Source organism: Arachis hypogaea, chromosome 12, assembly GCF_003086295.3.
Source record: "Arachis hypogaea cultivar Tifrunner chromosome 12, arahy.Tifrunner.gnm2.J5K5, whole genome shotgun sequence".
Lineage (NCBI taxonomy): Eukaryota > Viridiplantae > Streptophyta > Magnoliopsida > Fabales > Fabaceae > Arachis > Arachis hypogaea.
In genome coordinates, this window is record NC_092047.1 from 120,299,835 (window position 1) to 120,319,407 (window position 19,573).

The 19,573-nt window shown below is 34.8% G+C and overlaps 2 protein-coding genes and 1 non-coding gene across 15 annotated transcripts; 1 reads left to right on the forward strand and 2 right to left on the reverse strand.

Moving 5' to 3' along the window:
* Positions 1-783: 783 nt before the first annotated feature.
* On the forward strand, positions 784-6,252 carry LOC112728988 (uncharacterized). 13 transcript variants are annotated; one of them, XM_072210355.1, is made up of 10 exons: positions 800-1,268; positions 1,405-1,857; positions 1,951-2,089; positions 2,268-2,553; positions 2,625-2,697; positions 2,785-2,875; positions 2,967-3,046; positions 3,212-3,462; positions 3,656-4,500; positions 5,110-6,252. In XM_072210355.1, the coding sequence occupies exons 1-9, from the start codon at positions 1,206-1,208 to the stop codon at positions 3,708-3,710; spliced, it is 1,491 nt and encodes a 496-aa protein (XP_072066456.1). In that variant the 5' UTR covers positions 800-1,205; the 3' UTR covers positions 3,711-4,500; positions 5,110-6,252. The 13 variants fall into 13 exon arrangements, with proteins under 13 accessions (XP_072066459.1, XP_025635146.1, XP_072066456.1 ...); XM_072210354.1 differs by having other exon boundaries at positions 5,122-6,252; XM_072210356.1 differs by having other exon boundaries at positions 826-1,268; positions 2,268-2,547; positions 5,122-6,252.
* A 290-nt stretch (positions 6,253-6,542) lies between these two features.
* TRNAA-AGC (transfer RNA alanine (anticodon AGC)) lies at positions 6,543-6,615 on the reverse strand. Its single transcript has one exon. It is a non-coding gene; the product is annotated as a tRNA-Ala (tRNA).
* Positions 6,616-9,537: 2,922 nt separating this feature from the next.
* On the reverse strand, positions 9,538-10,314 carry LOC112728989 (protein indeterminate-domain 7-like). The gene has a single exon (XM_029291001.2). The coding sequence runs from the start codon at positions 10,312-10,314 to the stop codon at positions 9,538-9,540; it is 777 nt and encodes a 258-aa protein (XP_029146834.1).
* Positions 10,315-19,573: the final 9,259 nt, after the last annotated feature.

Genomic DNA, 19,573 nt, shown 5'->3' on the forward strand with positions numbered 1-19,573 from the left:
TTCTAATGATTAGGGGGCCATGAGTAGAGGCCTAGAGCAATAGGATGATGATGTTTGCACACTAAAATGTTTATATTGTTATGAGTTATGACTATGATTATAATATACACCTTTCTATCTGTTTGGAAGAGAGAGGAAGCTAAGATATAACATAGTTTATGTATGTTTGAAAGGAAATAATAATACTACTAAAATATATAAAAATAATGTGCAAACATGAATATGGATTTAGTGGCATGTTTCATGAAGAAGTTTTGAAAGATCTGAATTTGTGATAACTCATGCCACTCAAATAATAGTCAAAATTAAATGACTATGGTCTTGTAAGTTGTAATTGTGGTTAGTCCACACACACAATTTGCACGAAAATGTCCCCACTTGGATAGATATCACCTAGATCACGTCTTCCACCTAATAGGCTAAAACAAGATTATGACCCTTAAAATTTCACCCCTTAATTAATTGAATTATAAAAATATCGTAATAAAAAATGTTATATATAATTATCTATGGAGTACAAATTTCGTACCAATGCCTCCCTTTTAAATAACTACATTAGATGTAGATCTAGAGAAAGAGAGGTTAACACGTCCTTATTGAAAAACAATTAGTCAACTAGCAAACAATATATAGGAGGATTAATAGAAAATTGAGATGGAAACAATAATTAGCAAATCACCCTTATTAAATAATCCATTGATCATTCCGAATCATGTTAATTGCTGTGGTGGAAATAATTATTGATAATATATTTTAAAAACCTTGCATTGTGAGGTAGAATACAGTGATACCCGCCGCTAATATACAAATATTTGAAAGTTGACTAAGTATACGGCAGGTAGTGCATTCTCTTATTCTCTGTTTCTTAATTTAGGTTCCAGGTTCCAACCGAAAACAATAATTAAAAAGAAAAGGTAATACATAAGAGTGATGTTGAAGCCGCTGAATACCATATACCAAGTATATGATATGATATATATTTTAAATTAAGAAGGAAAAAATAATAATATGAAAGATGTGTAGTTGAAGGTCATAGCATCTCCATGGTGCCACTCTTCTCCACGCTTTACTATATCCAGTTTGTGATTCTTCCTTCTATCTCTCATGATCAAAGGAACAAGAAGGTCTTATTGTTATTATTCCCGTCAGGACCATAATAAGCACTAGTTGTATGTGCTGCTTTTGTTGTATTAAATTATTGCATTATGGAGACTGAAGCTCCTGAAGACAGAGAGGATAACAGAGCTGATGACGACACAATCGAAAAGGTACTCCTTCTTGGCTTTCTTATGATTGTTGTTTGATTCATCTGCCATTTCATTGATCATAACCTCCTCCATTTTGGCGAATAATAGGTTTTCGCAGTCTTACATGTTCCTTAGTAAGTTTTCCTTTTGCTTCTAGGGTCCAGAATCATTTGAAATAACTGAGGAACTCTCAAGTAGACGACATGGGACTAGGAAAAGCCTCATCTTGGAGATTCCAACAACAAGCACTGTGGATGAAGATTTTGTGAGGATAAACATGCCTCTAACTCCTCCTCCAAGAAAAGTGGCCTTTTCACCATGTCCAAGCCCTTCAGCATCAAGGAATAGATCAACTATGAAAACTTTATTTCCCAAACTCACTTTAAAAATCAGGAGCACAAGCTCACAGCAGATCGAAAATGCTGCTTTTCTTGCACTCGAAGGTTCACCAAAGGTGGCACCAAAGAAGCCTCTTCTTCCGAGGACATTTTCACTTACAAAGTTGATCACCCCTAGAGGGAAGAACACGGCATCCTTGCCTGTAACACCGATTGCTCACTCTAATCCAGGGTCCACACATGGAGGAAATGCTGCTTATCTAGCTTCAATTGTAACTACCTTTGCAGCTTTTGCAGTAGACTTGTGCTACATGTGCTTGCACACTTCTCCACCATTGGATTCTTATCTGATCCTTATTTTGCAGGATAAAGGGATCCAATTACCAATGCATCGTTCTCGTTCAGTTCCAATACTTAACAAGGCAGGGAGCACAAGTGTAGGTGGAATGTTTCGTATAATTCCAACCACACCAACATCAGCGACATCTCCATCTGGTGATAGTGGTAACATACCAACACTTTCCTCACATGTTTGTATTATAATAAACCTTTTCGAAAATGAAATTCACCTTCTGTACACACTATATACAATCTCTTATTATTCATGACCAAACAATCAGGAACTGCTCCATGTTTATTGAATTCTACTAACCAACTTGTTAATGTGAGGGTTCCTATTCAGTTGAGAATGAGGATGGTGGTGAAGATATTCCCGAAGAAGAAGCTGTTTGTAGAATTTGTATGGTTGAATTGGGGGAAGGTGCTGATGATACTCTTAAATTGGAGTGTAGTTGCAAAGGTGAACTTTCACTGGCTCACCAACAATGTGCAGTTAAATGGTTTAGCATTAAAGGAAACAGAACATGTGATGTTTGCAAGCAAGAAGTTAAGAACTTACCTGTGACTCTCTTGCGGCTTCAAACTGCACCTAGAGGGCAGCATGCTGAGATTTCTCAAACAAGGCAAGGGTAAATTATTGCTTTGCTTCTCTTTATTTTTTCCAACATGTGACAACAGAGTTAATGCAAAGAATTTTCAGGGTTTGGCAGGATGCTCCCATTCTTGTAGTTGTCAACATGCTGGCTTACTTTTGTTTTCTTGAGCAGCTTCTTGTGAGTGTAACTACTAACTATTCTTGGTCTTGGATGATGGTTCCCTATGAGCCACACATGAATCCTAATGTTATTGATTGGTGACAGGTTTCAAGTATGGGCTCTGGTGCTGTTGCCATGTCTCTTCCATTTTCTTGTATACTTGGTCTTCTTGGTAGCATGACATCTACAACAATGGGTAGGGCTTATTGTACCTTTAGGTAACACTTCTTCACCTGAATTTTTGCCTTTGTTACCACTACACTGATTCCTCCAAAATTTGTTGTTAGTGAGGAGAAATCATGTTTGGGTTTATGCAACTGTGCAGTTTGTTCTGGTGGTTGTCAGTGGACACCTTTTCTATTCATTGGTAAGAAATCCATTTTACAAACATGTTTACAGTAAAAGAAATATATAGAGGCATTGTTTTTAAAAAACCAGAAATTGCATGATGCAATCTTCTTCTAATATAAGGTAATTCGATACTTCTGTTTTTTGTTTCCAAGTAATTTGATACATTTATTTGGGATGGCAGGTTCATATGCAAGCTGTTCTAGCTATTTTGCTTGCCACATTTACTGGCTTTGGGGCTGTGATGTTTGTAGCTTCTGTTCTTGCTGAGATATCAAATTGGAGGAGAATAAGTCTTGGTCAGTTGAATCAAGAGGAGGCAGTGGCACCTGATGAATCATCTTCAGCAGGTCATCATCAATCTGAGGCTCCTGAAAGTAATTTGAGAGATTCCCCTCTTATGCATGTGAACCAGCTAAATGTGCTCCCACTCGGGTAATTCTCTTGAAGGATGCACCAGCAAGGTGTTTATGTCTAATGTAGTATATAGAGTACATATTGTATAGAAATTTGAGCACATTATACTTTAGTTGTGTTTGTTTTTGCCATGTTACATGAGAAGTGTTTATTTGTACTTACTTTGGCTTCATACACTGAATCGATACGTACTTGTTCATGGTACATATAGGAATAGACATGTAATGACATTGGTTTGCAAGAAAGATGCTAATCCTCTAAAGTGAATGTCTCTGAAAGGATGCATAAAACGCTTCTCCTTGAGGCTGGTAGCTAACAAGGTCTCTCGTCGAAGGGGAACTATAAGCTCATCAGTTTCGAGTTCCGATGGAGTTACCTGATGAGTAATATGAATGGAGTTGCTGTGTGCCACCCTGACCCAACGATCTTGTTCATTAGGAATTGAAATTCCCGTTATTTGTCTGAAAAACAACAAACACTATTTGCTTTGGGGAGATCGAAGAGTGAAGAAAATTTAAAAATATAAGAAAATAATTTAATTTTTTTAAAAAATAAAAGAAGATAAAAGACATTTTGCATTGTCTTGGTCAAAGTATGGGCTATGAACTGTCTCCTCTGGTGACTAAGCCCCAACCCCAACCTCTGTCTTTCTCCTTAGCTCAGCCACTCACTCTCTACCTCACTCACTGCACGCTCACGGCTCACCACGCTAGCCAACCACGGAGGTCATCGTTCGCCACTCTCCCGCCGGATTAACTGCCTCTTCCCCGCGCCACGGCTCGCGTAGTCGCGTCTGCCTCCTCCGTCTCTGTGGTCCCCGCCGCTTGGCTCCGTCTCGTGCCTCGCCTTGCCTCCTCTGCAATCTCTGCTTTGCTCCTCTTCGAAGCTCTCTCTCTATCTCTCTCGCCTGCTTGCCGTCACCGTTGGCTCCTATGCCTCGTCCCCGCACCGCTTGTCTTAGTTTGCCTCTACTTCCTCTATGCGTCTTCTTCCTCTGCTCATGATACATCCTCGTTCCTCCGTCACCGTCTTCTTGCTTCTGCTTCTGCAGTGTGGGTGAGTTCACTGACTTCACTCTTCACTGAGTTGAGTTTTTTTTTTTTTTTCAGTTTTTATTCTATAAACTTATTATACTGAGTTTTTTCAATTTTAAATTTTGATGTAGGTTTAGATAATTTGCTTAACTTGATGTAATTAGTTATTATTGATTAGAATTAGATAATTGGTTCATTGCTTGCAGCCTCAGTTTGTGTTCATCATCATGAATCTATGAAATACACGTTCAACTTCGTGTTTCTTTTTTTTTTTTTTTAATTGACTTCATTTTGTTGTGTTTTTTGTTTCAAGATTAACCGCAAAATGCTTATTTCAGTTAAATGCTTATTAGTTATTAATGTTCAGATTCAATCGTTCATTTGGAGTGTCATGATTGAATTCACATTTTCTCGTTTTGGCAATGCTTGATTCGTTGTTTTGAAAGATTTGCAATATGGAGAAAGATACATGTACTAGTGCTGCTCTGCACTGATGCGCTCATTCATCTCTCTCTCTGTTATTTACCTCTCTTAGTTCAATCTATGTCACTCTTCCATACTATATACAGTTATACACATACGTTACATGTATCTATTAATTTCTCTATGAAATATGATTAATTTCCAGCAGATTGTATAATAGGTAGTCCTTCAACAAGTGGATAATTTTATTGGCTCATGAACGCAAGACTCACGCAAGACCGTCAAACATAGGGCTGGTGATAAATGCTTTATGCCTACTTGTGTGTATAATGCTCTTATCGCGATCAGGTGAATTCTTTGTTCGAGGATCTTGATGAGAGTATCATTACACGTCTATTGGTGTCATGGATGCTTTTCAAAAGAATGGAATGATCCGCGAAATGGAATCAGTACTTGCTCGATTGAAAAGCCATAAGCGTAAGCTCTGACTTGACTATCTTTAATTTGCTCATCAATGCATACGGGAAGAAGCAGGAATTCGATAAGATGGAACAAGTATTCAAGAGTTTGTTGAGGTCCAAGGAGAAACCAACACTGCCTACGTTTAATTCCATGATTCTGAACTATGGCAAGGCACGATTGAAGGAGAAAGCAGAAAATGTTTTCAGAAAAATGACTGACATGGTTTATAAACCAAGCTTTATCACTTACAAAAGTCTCATCTACATATATGGATACTGTGATTGCATTTCCAAAGCTAGAGATTTATTTGAAGGGCTAATTGAGTCAAAGTCTCAAATAAAAGCATCAACCCTAAGTGTTATGCTTGATGTTTACCGCATAAATGGTTTACCATTGGAAGCAGATTCTCTGTTGGAGAGGGCAATTACTTTTCAAGTATTTCCTGATGCTTCAACATATAAGCTTCTTAGGGTTTACACTAAAGCCAACTTGAAGGAGCTTGTGGATAAATTGCTAAGGCATATGGATAGAGATGGTATTATCCCTAACAAGAAGTTCTTCCTAGATGCTTTGGGATCTTCACGAGACAAGTCAAAATCTGCTATTACTGCTGTAACTCATTCAAATAGCTTCGCAGAACCTCAGCTGAACACGTAGTTGGTAATTCACATCAAGAATTTCAGCTAAGGTGATATGGTATGTTATTGTGACTTTGCCATCACTAGTTAAATGTTTAAGTTTTGATTTAGTGAAATTGTTATTCTTTGTTTATACTTTTGTTTTGTAAATAGTTACTACTGTATTCTTTTTTTTTTCCCCTTGTTTTGTTCATTTGGATTTAGTATAGTGAATTTGGCAAAGTGATTGGTGCTGGAAAGCAATAAGTAAATCAATGACTTACAAAATGAAATTTCGATTAATGATATTATTGACAATACAAGAGTAATGATAATTGCATTTGAAACAAAGACTACAAGTCTGACTTGTAACATTCTGCTCAAAAATGAAAAATTAATAATTCAATAAATCGATCAAGGCAATTTGTTGAGAAGATATATAACGTTAATAACAATCTTGAACTAATATTGTTTATGCACTTTCAAGTGTTGATTGTATGAATTTTGTTTTTGACTCAAAATGAAGAAGTCGCATCATCAGTATAGAAAACATGAATAAAATTGGAGATGCGGGGTATCGATCCCCGTACCTCTCGCATGCTAAGCGAGCGCTCTACCATCTGAGCTACATCCCCATGACTGCTTATTTTATCGAGTTTTAGTTTACCATTCTTCTGTTCAAACTATTATTACTATTATTGTTGTTACAAAAATAGAAGAGTTTTATTTCTTATTATTTGGTTATGATAATCTAAACAGCTAGTAGTTATGGTGGTCAGTGTCTAGTGTAGATAGACATGCATAACATCAATCAGTAATGATTTACTGGTATTTGCATCGTTTTCGGGACTATTCAATCCAAATTGGAAAGACTCAGACACACACTTTATAGTTACTGTGTATGCAGAGAGCTACAAGCATTAGACGATAGTAACCACGAACTGTCAAAGCAAAGAAGCAGTAGCGTCAAATTCAATCGCTTTGACCACGAATTCAGCTGACCTTGATTTTCAACTTACAAGGTCTAGTGGTAATTATACTAGGAATAATTAAAATATGATTTTCAGTTAGCTTATTATTAGCTTCAACTACTACTAGCACGGTGTAGTTGATGACACTTGACAAATCAATATCAAAATCAAATTAAAGGGATTACTTTCACTGTTTCAATCGTGTCCTTGGCCTTGCCATCGTTACGAGAGAATCAGGGTGTATGTACCATTTAAAAGCCAGTCTGGCACCTACATTGTAGATTCTCCCAAGCTAGTAACTTAACAAGTACATACTCTTCTGTGTCTTTCTTCACTTCCTATCTACCACAAATAATGCTTAATTTAAATGCATAATGAATAATAATAAGTGATCTGCTAGTTATAATTCAGTCTAATTATGTCTATAAATCGAAATTTAAACACAATAATAAACGTGATTTATTTTTAGTTAGAAAAAATCTTGTTGATAATAATCTGCTCAAAAATAAATTAAGATATCAAAAAATAAGTAAATATTTTAATTTTTCTAAAAAAGTAACATTCTATAAATTTCAAACTCTGTAAAAAAATATGTTACTTACTTTAAGTAACATCATATTCATCTTCTCTTCTTATTAATTTGAGCATCAGAGTACTTTTATAGATATTTTTGCCAACTTTTTCCATCTCAAGCAAAAACAAGCTCAATTCTTGAATAGGACGAGTTATATCTTACCCCAGAAAAACAATAAGTATACATTCAAAAGTTTCTAAATCTTAATATTTATCAACTTTTATAATATATATATATATATATATATATATATATATATATATATATATATATATATATATTCCAAATTTCCAATACTTGTTAAGTTTAAAATTTTTGAACAAGTATATATGTTTTTAAGAATATTTAATGGATGAAAAAAAGAAAAAAATAATACTTTTTACAATACCCTTAACCTGCTGCTTGTGTAATAGGACAAAGGTGATCTATATACTAAAGTACTTTACTCGGGGAATATCTAAAAAATTTGTATATCTATAATTTGTCGTATGGTGGAATAATTTTTCATCTACCAGAATTGGTGATGAAAAGACCACATCACCTGAAAACACCACTGAATTATTAACAGAAAAGTTGGCAAGACATATCCAAAGGAATCAGATTGTGATAAGGTTTCAACCAGCTACGTACTGTAATAATATACTATTTCTTTTCTTCTTTCTTCCGATTAACCCCGCCATGCCAGTAGAAAAGGATTTGAATTTTGACGGTCAACACGAGAATAGTATGTAGTACGTAACATGTGTTTTTGGCGTTTCACATAAAAATTAACCAGAAATAGAATAATATACTATCTCAATGTGCTTATAAAATCAATTTCTTTTCATTTTAAAAAAATATTGTTTCCCTCCACTACTTCTCCCAACAAGTTTAGATAGAAGATAAAACAAGAATTTGGAAAAATAAAAAATAAAAAGCATATGCATGATTTGAGGGGTGTTCCCTATTCCCTTTAATTTAGTCATCTCGTTAGAGAGACATGCATATAGTAGTGGTCCCTACTCCCTACTCCCTACTACAATTAATAGGTTACACTGTGAGGAGTCTATATTTGGTCTTCTCTTCCTACCCATCATTATATTATGCTTCATGAACCTCAGCTAGCTCAATTTCTAAATAATTCTACTCTAAAAGGAAGATATGTAAGTTATCATGGCTTTGCTATTTGAACATTAACAGAATATAGACATGAGAGTGGAATAATATATATAAATAAACTAGTAGAGAAAATGTTACAAAGCTCGTAAGTCCTATTTGGTGACCATTTTAAAATAAAGATATAGAACTGTAGGACTAAAACTTTGTATCTTACTTATATTCACCTTACTCTTATGTCCACATATTCTACATGTTGAAGATCAGAAGAACATTTCTAACCATGATATAACATGAAATTGATGATAGTTGCCGCAAAATAAAAAACAATTCACTAATTGGTAGTGAATTGGGTGAGCCCCATGGAAGAAGCAAACTTTGCAAGCTCTTGTGGTAGGAACTGATGAAGGCCAGCGGGTCCTTCACCAGCACCGCTGACCCGAGAAAATCTCTCGTCAAGTTATGTTCCATCGACGCTGAGTTTGAACCGGCATGATGAGGGAGCTTCAAGTTCCCCGCAGGATCCGTGGTACTATTTTGAGCTGCAGTTTGCATAACTAGGTGATCATAAGTGTTGGAAGAATGCGTGAATGAGCTGAAGCTACTAGTTGAAGCAAAATCCCCAGCATGAGCATTATGGTTTGAATTATTAGATGATGAGGAGGTCATTACCCCAAAAGTAGCACTGAAAATGGAAGGAGTGGTGGTTGATCTTGTGGAACCCATCTGAGCTGCTTTCTGAAGAAGTGCGGTTGCTGACATGGGAGATAATTGGTTGTTATTGTTATCGGTGGTGGTGCTTTGACCGTCAGAAGTATAAATAGAAGCCAAGTTATCTGATGATTTTCCAATAGCAGGTAGTGAGGAGGAAGAGAGTGAAAGGTGGTTTGCACTATTACTATTGTGGGTGAAGTTATTCATTTGCACAATGTCAGGTAAAGGCAAGGAAGAAGACGCATTGTGATGATAGAGTCCGACAAGATTACTATTATCATGAGAGGAAGTGGCGTGTTGTTGATGATGGTTGAGCCATAGGGATAAGTTAGGGGAGTGATTGAAATGAAGAGGAGGAATGAGGGCATGAGAAGGAGGAGGAGGTGGTTGTTGGGTGTGGAAATTGAGATTTGTAGTGGAGGGGGAAGGAGAAGGGAGGAGGTCTCGAGAGCCAAAGCATCGCAGAAAGCTCTGTGGGTGATGAAGCTATCCTTCCTGGAGAAGAGGGTGCCGCAATCACATTTGTACTCGCGAGTGCCGCAGGTCTTGCTGTGAGCCTTCCAATCGGATTGGACGGCGTACTTCTTGGAGCACTTGTGGCACTTCCACTTCTTCTCGCCGTGCTTCCTGCTGAAGTGCTTCTTGATGCCGGTGAGGTCACCCAGGGCCCTGGAGGCGTCGTGGTGGACGCAGCTCTTCTCCGGGCAGATGTACACCTTCTTCCTCACGGGCTCCTTGTTGGATCTCTGCCTCAGCTTCCATGGCAGGTTGTGTCCCCTCCTGTGCAGCTGAAGGTTCTGGTCCCTCTGGAACCCTTTGCTGCATATCTCGCATATGAACCTGTTTGTGGCCATTAGCGTCTTGGGCGACAGCGCTATTACCTCCGCTTCCGGGTCTGGTGTTCCTGGATGGTTTCTCTTTTTCTTCTGGATTACTCCTCCTTCTTCACTCCCTTTATTATTAGGGTTAGGGTTCATCATTTCAGCTTCAGGGATCGGAATCGATTTTAATTTTGGATGCTTCTCTCTTTCTCATCACTGCTATATATCCTCAAAGACGCTGACACCCATATATCTTCCTGGCCCACCCCTGTACTCGCAATTCATACTTTCTCATGTATGTCTATGTCTATGTGTATATAAATAATTAAGGTGTCAAACAACAAACAAGGCACATAAAGAAATGAAGTCGAGTATAAAACTAGCTATAGTATGGTATTTCACTATTTCTCTCTCTTTCTCACACACAATTAATGTGAAATAGTAATGTGTCTTTGTGTTTGAGACTTGAGAGGGGCTGCCTTTTCGCCTACTAAACAATAATGAATAATAATATTTGAATATGTTGGGGAATTGTTGTATACTCTATATATGTATATATCTTTTAATATTAATAAAAGGCTTTTAAAGTACTAAACCTTTTCTTAAAGGTGAATAAATTAAAATGATGTTGCTGCGGATGAATATCTCGAGAGGTGAATCATAGTAGTAGACTAGCTGGTAGATGTGTGTTTGACTCCTTGTGTTGTGTATGTAGGAAATCAAGGTTCAAAATATTGTTGCGTGCCTCTTCGCAAGAAAAAAGTCTCTTGCCTTTTATTTCACACTTTATCAGCTCTGCCCTCTGGAATCATTAACCCATAATTACGGCGACCAACACTACCTTTCTTATTGTCATGCTAGCTTAGAGATTAGATTAAATCAGTCAACAGAGAAAGAGAGAGGCACCCTCAGATGACGATCCAGGGTCAGAGATATATCAGATTTTCAATGCAACGTTATTTCTCTCGTCTTTGTAACGGAAATTTTTTCTTGTATATATAGGATAGTAAACGTTTCACGCATAGCACCGTCCTTCTTTAATCATTTCTGTATCTGTAAAATTAAATATAAAAATCTTATTTTATTTGGATTTTGAGATTAAATCTACTCAGATTTTTTATGTTATAATTGTACGTGTTATCCATTTCAAATATTAAGGTATGCCTAGGCCATATCTCTATTTGTGTTGTATGATAATGTAGCAAATAGGAAGGTTTGTAACATAATGTATGTATATATATGTGTATTTGAAAACCTTTTTCGTAGGTGTATAGTATTAGTGAAATAATTGATGTTTATTTGTAGATATAATATAATAATGAGGGTGTGTAGGGAGGGTTCTCGTTTCCCAAAGCAAGTAAGGTGATAGGACCGTCCGTGATACCCCTGTCAGTGTGTGTGTGTGAGAGAGAGTAGGGGACCCCACAAAAATATTAGTGTGGGATACCTTTCATCAGGCACCGTCCAATGAACTGCTAATGCTATACCCATCCATGTTCTAGCTACACTCTCATAAGTCTAATGCTAACACCACTCAAATTAAGAACTAAGAACTAATATGTATGTATATCTTCACATTTTCATTTAAATTAAAGTCAACAAGTCTATTATAAAAAAAAAAAAAAAATATTGAAAAATGAAAAAAATAATGTAATCATTTTATGACAAGTTATTATGGTGTGAGTCATATATATGTTGAAAAGTCATTTTTTTTTAACTTGTAGTATAGTACAGTTAGTTTGCTAGCATCTTCAGGTACAGAAGGGAAGTGCAAGTGCAGCTAACGAAAGAGAAAGAGAATCTAAGGTTATAAATATAAAAGAAGTATATGTCATTAAGAAGACAGGTATAACAAGTCAAGAAGTAGCTATCCTCCACATAGAACGTAACAAGACACTAATTTGTTGATATGTAGGTAGATGTACACGCATACAATTTACGTTAGGTTTGCAAGGAAACGTGCATGTCTGAGAATATATATGATGGTATGTATTGAATGATATATTGTTTGGTCATGACGATGAAGACGTTACTTATTAGCTTCCATAAAGCCTAAGCTTGCTGGTGGGATGCCCCTCCTACTTTGTAGCACAGCACTGTCTTAACTCTGCTACTTGTGATGATTGTGATATATGTATGCACATAATTTATTGCCCCCTTTTTTTTTTAATTTTAGTATCAATCCATCATTTTAATTTGCTTGTGAATAATAATAAAAAGGTGGATATTATCATAAAAATTTTATAATTATTTTTATGTGAAGATGTTTTTTTATCATTAGATAATAAATTATAGGATTTAATTTTAATATATGTTATAAAGATATTTTTTTTTAAGTGTAACTAAATAAACAAAGCATATTTTTAATGTAAAGATTTTCATAAGAAAATAGTTTTAACATTTTCTAATAAGAATAATGTATAAATTATTGTAAAAAGGAATATTTCCAACTAACCACTTACTTAAGGATAGATCTGATCTGAGGATTGCTTGAGTGACGAAGACATTTTACCTCACATACACAGTATAGCAGTGTCCACTCCCTTCCATTATTGATGATGAGATATATAACTACATGACGATATCATCACCAATCCAAGACCAATATATATGTTTCTTTTAATTTGTTGGGCTCGCTAGCTAGAATTATTAATTGATCCAATCCAGCTTCAACTATACTATATATATCTACTTTAATTATAGTTTATACCAAATAATAATTATTATGCATTAAAATTCTCTGGGTAATGGAATCATTTTGTAGTGGAAATCTATAGATCATGGCATTGTCTATTTTAGTTCTCTGCCCAGTTCCAGTCACGTGACTAAGGTTTACATATATAGCTTTGATATTTTTTGTATATTCAGATTCCTCGGCATAACTTTTTCGGTGTCTATCACCAGTAACCCTATATATACTGCACTGCCTGCGTGTCTCATGTATGTGTGATCGAAATTTGGCATCATCACAACAACATTGACCTTTTTCATTCCCATCTCAACTAAGCCTATTTCCATTTCCATTAGGGTCAATAATTAATAAGAGTGAGGATTGATACATATACTATATATTCCATAGGCGGCACCATTGTATCTCAAAGGACCTTAAATTTTCTCATTCATCTCCAATCGGATCCTTCTTATTCCACTTGGTCCATATGCACAATTAACATAGATTAGTTGACTTTATTTACCGTCCTAACAAGCATAATAAGCCTAATATTTTTAAATAACCAACTAACACAAGGACCATTCTATGTTGTTCATACCCCTTTTTGAAGAATAATTCACATTCATATAAACATGAAGAAGAATATTTATGTTATCTATATATAGCTCATCAGCTAGTTTTTTGAGACCATATATATGATATCTACATACGTAATTAGTCTGGCCCCATTTAATCTAATCAATGGTTTAGAAAGAGATACAGCTAGCTAGCACTGCCACTGTACATATATATATATATATATATATATATATATATATATATATATACATGTTCACACATTTGATGAAGCTGTCAATTATGATATGATTGTTGTTCTTACCAAACTTTTATCGTGCTATACAAAATATATTTAAAGCGATGGTCCATGGACTAGTAGCTCGCTCTATATATACTCAATTTACTCAGTTTGTTATCAGTAGAAAAAGACTTTGACAAGTGCAATTTTAACTCAATCACAAATTGGTAAAAAAATTTCAAAGTAATTAAGATTGCATCATCAAATTTTGGGACCTTGACAAGCTACTGGAATTGGCTAGGAACATATTTTAGGCGTGAAAGCTAACAATCAAATTAAACGAAATAAGTAGTGAGTAATTCAGTTGGATCGATATAGAATATAATTAATTGGTCAACCAAGGTTAGCTTATTCTAGATAATAAAGTATATATATTCTATAAATTTAAACGGGGAATGCTAGGGGCAAAAAATTTGCAAGTGTCCTTTAAGTTGTTATTGAAACTGGAGTATTGTATTATTTATTAATTTGATGGAATAATATATATTAAACCACTTAAATTTTGAAACTAAAATTAATATATATATAGAGTATGATTAGATGATAAACCACTACAGCAGGTGTGTGGGACCAAGCTATTTGACAATAATCAGGAACTGCATGAGTAGGGCCCGGGGGAGTTACATCTTATACATTGCAAGATTATTGATTATTGGAACAATAGGGATATATATATAATAATTAAATTTATAATAATTGGAGGAGAACACAATGTGTTATGTTATAAAAGTATGAGACAACTCAACTGCTTTTGGCTTGATGCATCTGGATTGTAGAGCCTCCCATTCCAATCGATCTATATCATGTGTGTTATTTCCACATCCTTATTATTTTGGTATCCAATGATCATTCTTCATCAGCTCACTACTCATCATCAGTAGACATGCATTTTCTAATTAGAATATGTCTTTGGGAGTAGGCACAGCACAGTTAAACAATAATAATGTTACGCTAATTTAAAATAATAAACATGCATGTAACGACAAAAGAGTATAATGATTTTTTTAATAATGGATTACTGTTTTCACAAACCAATTAGAAGAAATTGTAATTGAATTTGATGTTAAAGTAGTTTAAGTCCAACGAGAAACGGACACACCTTATTGCATCCATCCATGCCATGGATTCCCCGTCGTCCCCGCAAGCCTATTGAGATCGAATTAAGTGCCATGCATTATTTTTATTATTCTTGTGTATAATAAGTAGTTGTAGTTAACAATTAATTTCCTTCAATTTAAGCTTAATTAGTCTTGCCTTGCAAATTTTAATTTAATTATTGACATCTGTACATAGCTCTGCTGGATTATCACTTCCAAAAATACTACAACGTTTCCATTATCGCAATACGCGTTTTTAGTGCTTTAATTTGAAGACCCTATGGTCTATGGATTGTGTTTTGGCCAAATATTTGCTGATTATGTGGTAGAATACTACATGAATATAATTAAGAGGGAAAGCATTCTTAATATATCTATTCCTCAGCATGTGTATGCCTCCATTATTAGATTATTATAGCTAGAATATCTCAAAGACTATTACTCAAATTTTGTGTGTATATATTTAGGGAAAGTATGAGGAGCCAATGGAATATCTATACAATATGGACAATGGAGGTTTAGTGAATATTAGAGATATAATCATTAATGTTACTCTTTTCCATCAGTTGAAGCTTTTTGGATGAGTGGTATCATGTATGGTATTAGAATGCTAGATTCGAAATGTCGAGTTCGATCTTTGGTGAACTCCAAATTAGTTTAAACTTTTGAGATCCATATATTTATGATGTATGCAGTGTAGCACAAAATGCGGAACCATGGTAATGGAGTTAGTAACAGTCCAAGAAAATCAAATCTTACTATCTGTATATTCAAATCCTTGGTGAACCCTAAAATTAGTTTAAACTTTGAGATCCATATATTTATGATGTATGCAGTGTAGCACAAAATGCGGAACCATGGTAATGGAGTTAGTAACAGTCCAAGAAAATCAAATCTTACTATCTGTATATTCAAATCCTTGGTGAACCCTAAAATTAGTTTAAACTTTTGAGATCCATATATTTATGATGTATGCAGTGTAGCACAAAATGCGGAACCATGGTAATGGAGTTAGTAACAGTCCAAGAAAATCAAATCTTACTATCTGTATATTCAAATAAGAGAAAGTCTACGGCCATCACTTTTATTGAAATTTGGCTCGCACTTAATCATTAAAAGTAAATTGAATAATTTTACACTATTAAATATCATCTCACACCATTAAAAATATTGATGATGGCTAATTGATGGCTATACATCACAAATTCTGCTGGTCTCTAACATTTCTCATTATTATTATTTTTATTATTAATTATAAAGCTTCATGATTCAGGTCCAAATTTCTAGGGGGGCGAAACTGGGTAAATCTCCAAAGTCCAAACAAACACAAATACATGATCTCGTGCATTCTGAATTTGTGAGTTTAATTATTCGACATTTATTCCAGAACCAAACATATATAGAAACACTACTGTATTATGCAGAATCTTCAGAAACCGACCCCATCCCCATTGATTTACTGTCCTCACACGGTCACACCTGTTCCTTTGCAAATATATATATATTATCAGAAACCTCTACGAATCTTGAGAGAGAGATATTAATAAACGAATTTATTGTTTCATTTGATGCAGTATAGCTTTCCGTTGAATCAATTTCGTTTCCCATATATATATGTAGACTCTATGTTCATATATAAAATTGTGATCAAATAATTATATTTGAGTTAGATCATACTATGCATATTGTAAAGAAGAAATAATAGGCTTAGTTTAATTATAGGATGGAATAAACAAATACGTGTAGACAAATTTGATGATTGGATGGGGCGAATTTGATAAGAAGATTGTGCTGCTTGGATGTCTAAATTGATAAAGATATATGAGCAAGAACAGAAGAACAAACTAAAAGGAGTTTGTACCTGCTACTGTATGTAGTCTCCTCACCCAAAAATAAAAATATAAAAATGAAAAACCACACATACATTCCTCAATCCTCAGTTTGCGTTGTGTCATGGACCCACAGCCACTGGGCACTCCTAATTTGTCTCATTATTGTGTGTTAGTTATTGCTTTATTTTTTATTTTTTAAAGTTAGGAGTGAAATTCAAATTTAAAATCTCTAAATGAAGAAGTAAAATTATGTCATTTAAATTATAATTTAATATACACATTTTTTTCTGTTTTTTATTATTATTATTATTATTTTACCTATGGCAAGTCACTTGAACAAAAGAAGGATATGATAATATATATTCATGCCGGTGAAAATTCAGGTGAAGTTGACTTCATGTGAGGTTGATATCTGAAAAAAAACTGTTAAATGAAAATTTAGTCAAATCAGTCAAATCATCTAACAACTCTCAGATATCAACTTCACGTGAAGTCAACTGTACCTGAGTTTCCACTGTTCATGCCACATCCACAGCCACGTGCGTATAGTTTCATTTGATGCTTTTAGCATCTAGATCTCCTTTAGATCACCAATCATTTTTCTATTATGCGAAACCGATTATATTGATGATGATTAATAAATATAATAGCCTATAGTAGCCTTTAATTAAAAACAATTTAATTAATATATAAGTAATACTACATCAATTCATTCATATAAAAACTAGCTAGAAATTAAAACTAATAAGAATCAAATATTTGACTCCAACTATACCTATTATATCAACAACGCGCAATATTAAGCACATTTAAACGAACGTGTACTTATTGGCTTGGTCCATATACACGCACATGAAAGGACTTCATTTTCAATATTCCAAGTCATCAATGGTATGCTTCTACACAACAACAAACAGGTATATTGTGTGATATAATAAGTAGCTTAGGCATTTGGTGCTCATACATATACATATAGATAGTAATAAGTATACTAACTAGTACTATTTAAAACCTGGCTATAGCGAGCATTCATTATTATTAAAAAATATCCATTCATCGTATATATATACCAGAGATAAATTTTGTGTCTCGTCTCAAATAATTAATTTAAGAGTCTCGCTAAAAAAGACAATGAACTATTTATTTGGCCCAATATGTATTAATAATGTAAATTAAATATCATTATCTATCCCTAATTTCTAGTTACCTTTGTAATATCTACCCCAAATTTACTCCAAATTCTTTCACATTAACCTTTCATCACCCACTATTACCTACCCTCCAAAAAATTCCATTGTTTGTTCCGCAGAAAACCACCATTTCTCCGCCGTCCCGCTGTGTGCGCAGCAATCTGCGTTCTACCGTTCTATTTCTGCGCGACGTGTAGCTCCGTTCCCTGCCGACCAGAACTGTCGTGCTCCGCCTTCTCGCGCCAACACCCTCACCGGAAGAACCTCCATCACTCCCACGTGCGAACATCCGTGACCTGCAACTGTCAGCGTCGCCGACATGAGTTGCAGCCCCGAACCCCCGCGCTCGCATCATCCAAGCGCTGCTGTATGGGTCTTGTTGAATTATCGAAGAATAAACATCCATGAAAACTGAGAAAGTGAACATCCAAAATCATACAAAAACGAACATCCAATGTGAATGTGTATAAATCATAACAAGCAATCATCGTCTACAACTAAGCACCAAGAATAACCATCAAGTACAGAGAAAGTAACATCCGGCGACAGGAGAATGCACAACAAGGACGTAGAATAGGAAAAAAGGCGCTAAGTATCCGGAAGGTTGCAATGCGAGATGCTGACGAGGTCAGACATCACACAAAAAAAAATAATAGACGACGAAAAAAAAAAAAAAAAAAAAAAAAAAAAAAAAAAAAACTTGCCATAACTAACGGAAATCATGATTTAATTCAAATTTTAAATTAGAAACTACTCAAAATTAATTAATTGCTTCTAATTTAAAGAAATTAAAGGCTGCATTTGAATTGAATTGAATGTTCTTTTAATTCCCATTAAACAATAACACATAGATACACACACGAAAAACTATAACAACAGTTTGCAGAGTCTTTTTCTTCTTTTTCCCATAAATTCAAGATCTCATTCTATGACACTTGACTTTTATAGATATGAACATTAATAAAAAGATATGTAAGACTGTGAGAGGAGGTGGGGCTAGCTTCAAATTTTCAATTGATGCATGGATTGATGGTTTCACTCATTGAAAATTGAAATATAGAGAGAGGCATGTGTAGTTGTAACGCACAGTAGATATCAAAGCAGCTGTCCCATGCAACGAGGGGGATAAAGAAAATTGATTATGAGTTTGATTAATTCCAAGAAGAAGAAACCAAATAATAACAGAATCAAGTTGGTCTTATTATGTCTCGTTGGATTGGATATGCATGTTCCCTTTTCGTGGATTTTGTGCAAGAGGACCATGGTATTGGTATCACATCATACCAATAATACTACCAAATACAAGCATCTCTAAACATTCTTCCCCTATGCCCATCTTTTAAGAAGGTGACAAGCAAGCAATAACTAGAACAAACAAAGTATATGACATTGAAAGGATATATTTCCATTCATTTCAAAACCTTTATAGTGATTTATATATTAATGTTGCGTAATGTCTAGCTAGGCCGACTACATATATATGAACAGATCAGAAGAGAGTAGTGCATTGTATTTGTGAGTCTGTGGATCGATTAATTGCCCTGCTAGCCAAGTTCATAATATTGATGAGAATCATGCATGTATGTTAGCAAAAGCCTATACAACAACTTTGATCATCAGTTAACACTTAGTGAATAAATAAACACAGTAGCAGTTTAGATGAACATACACCTATGTAAATGAGTAAATGTTTATAAATAATTTGCACATGTATAATTCTGCTCTAGAGTGAATTGAACATCATTATTATTTGGACAATATTCATAAACAAA

Coding starts and splice junctions, on each gene's coding strand:
- LOC112728988 (XM_072210355.1), top strand. CDS start 1,206: ATGGAGACTGAAGCTCCTGAAGACAGAGAGGATAACAGAGCTGATGAC. Junction 2,554..2,624: donor ATTTCTCAAACAAGGCAAGG/GTAAATTATTGC, acceptor AAGAATTTTCAG/GGTTTGGCAGGATGCTCCCA. Junction 3,463..3,655: donor CTAAATGTGCTCCCACTCGG/GTAATTCTCTTG, acceptor TGGTACATATAG/GAATAGACATGTAATGACAT.
- LOC112728989 (XM_029291001.2), bottom strand. CDS start 10,314: ATGATGAACCCTAACCCTAATAATAAAGGGAGTGAAGAAGGAGGAGTA.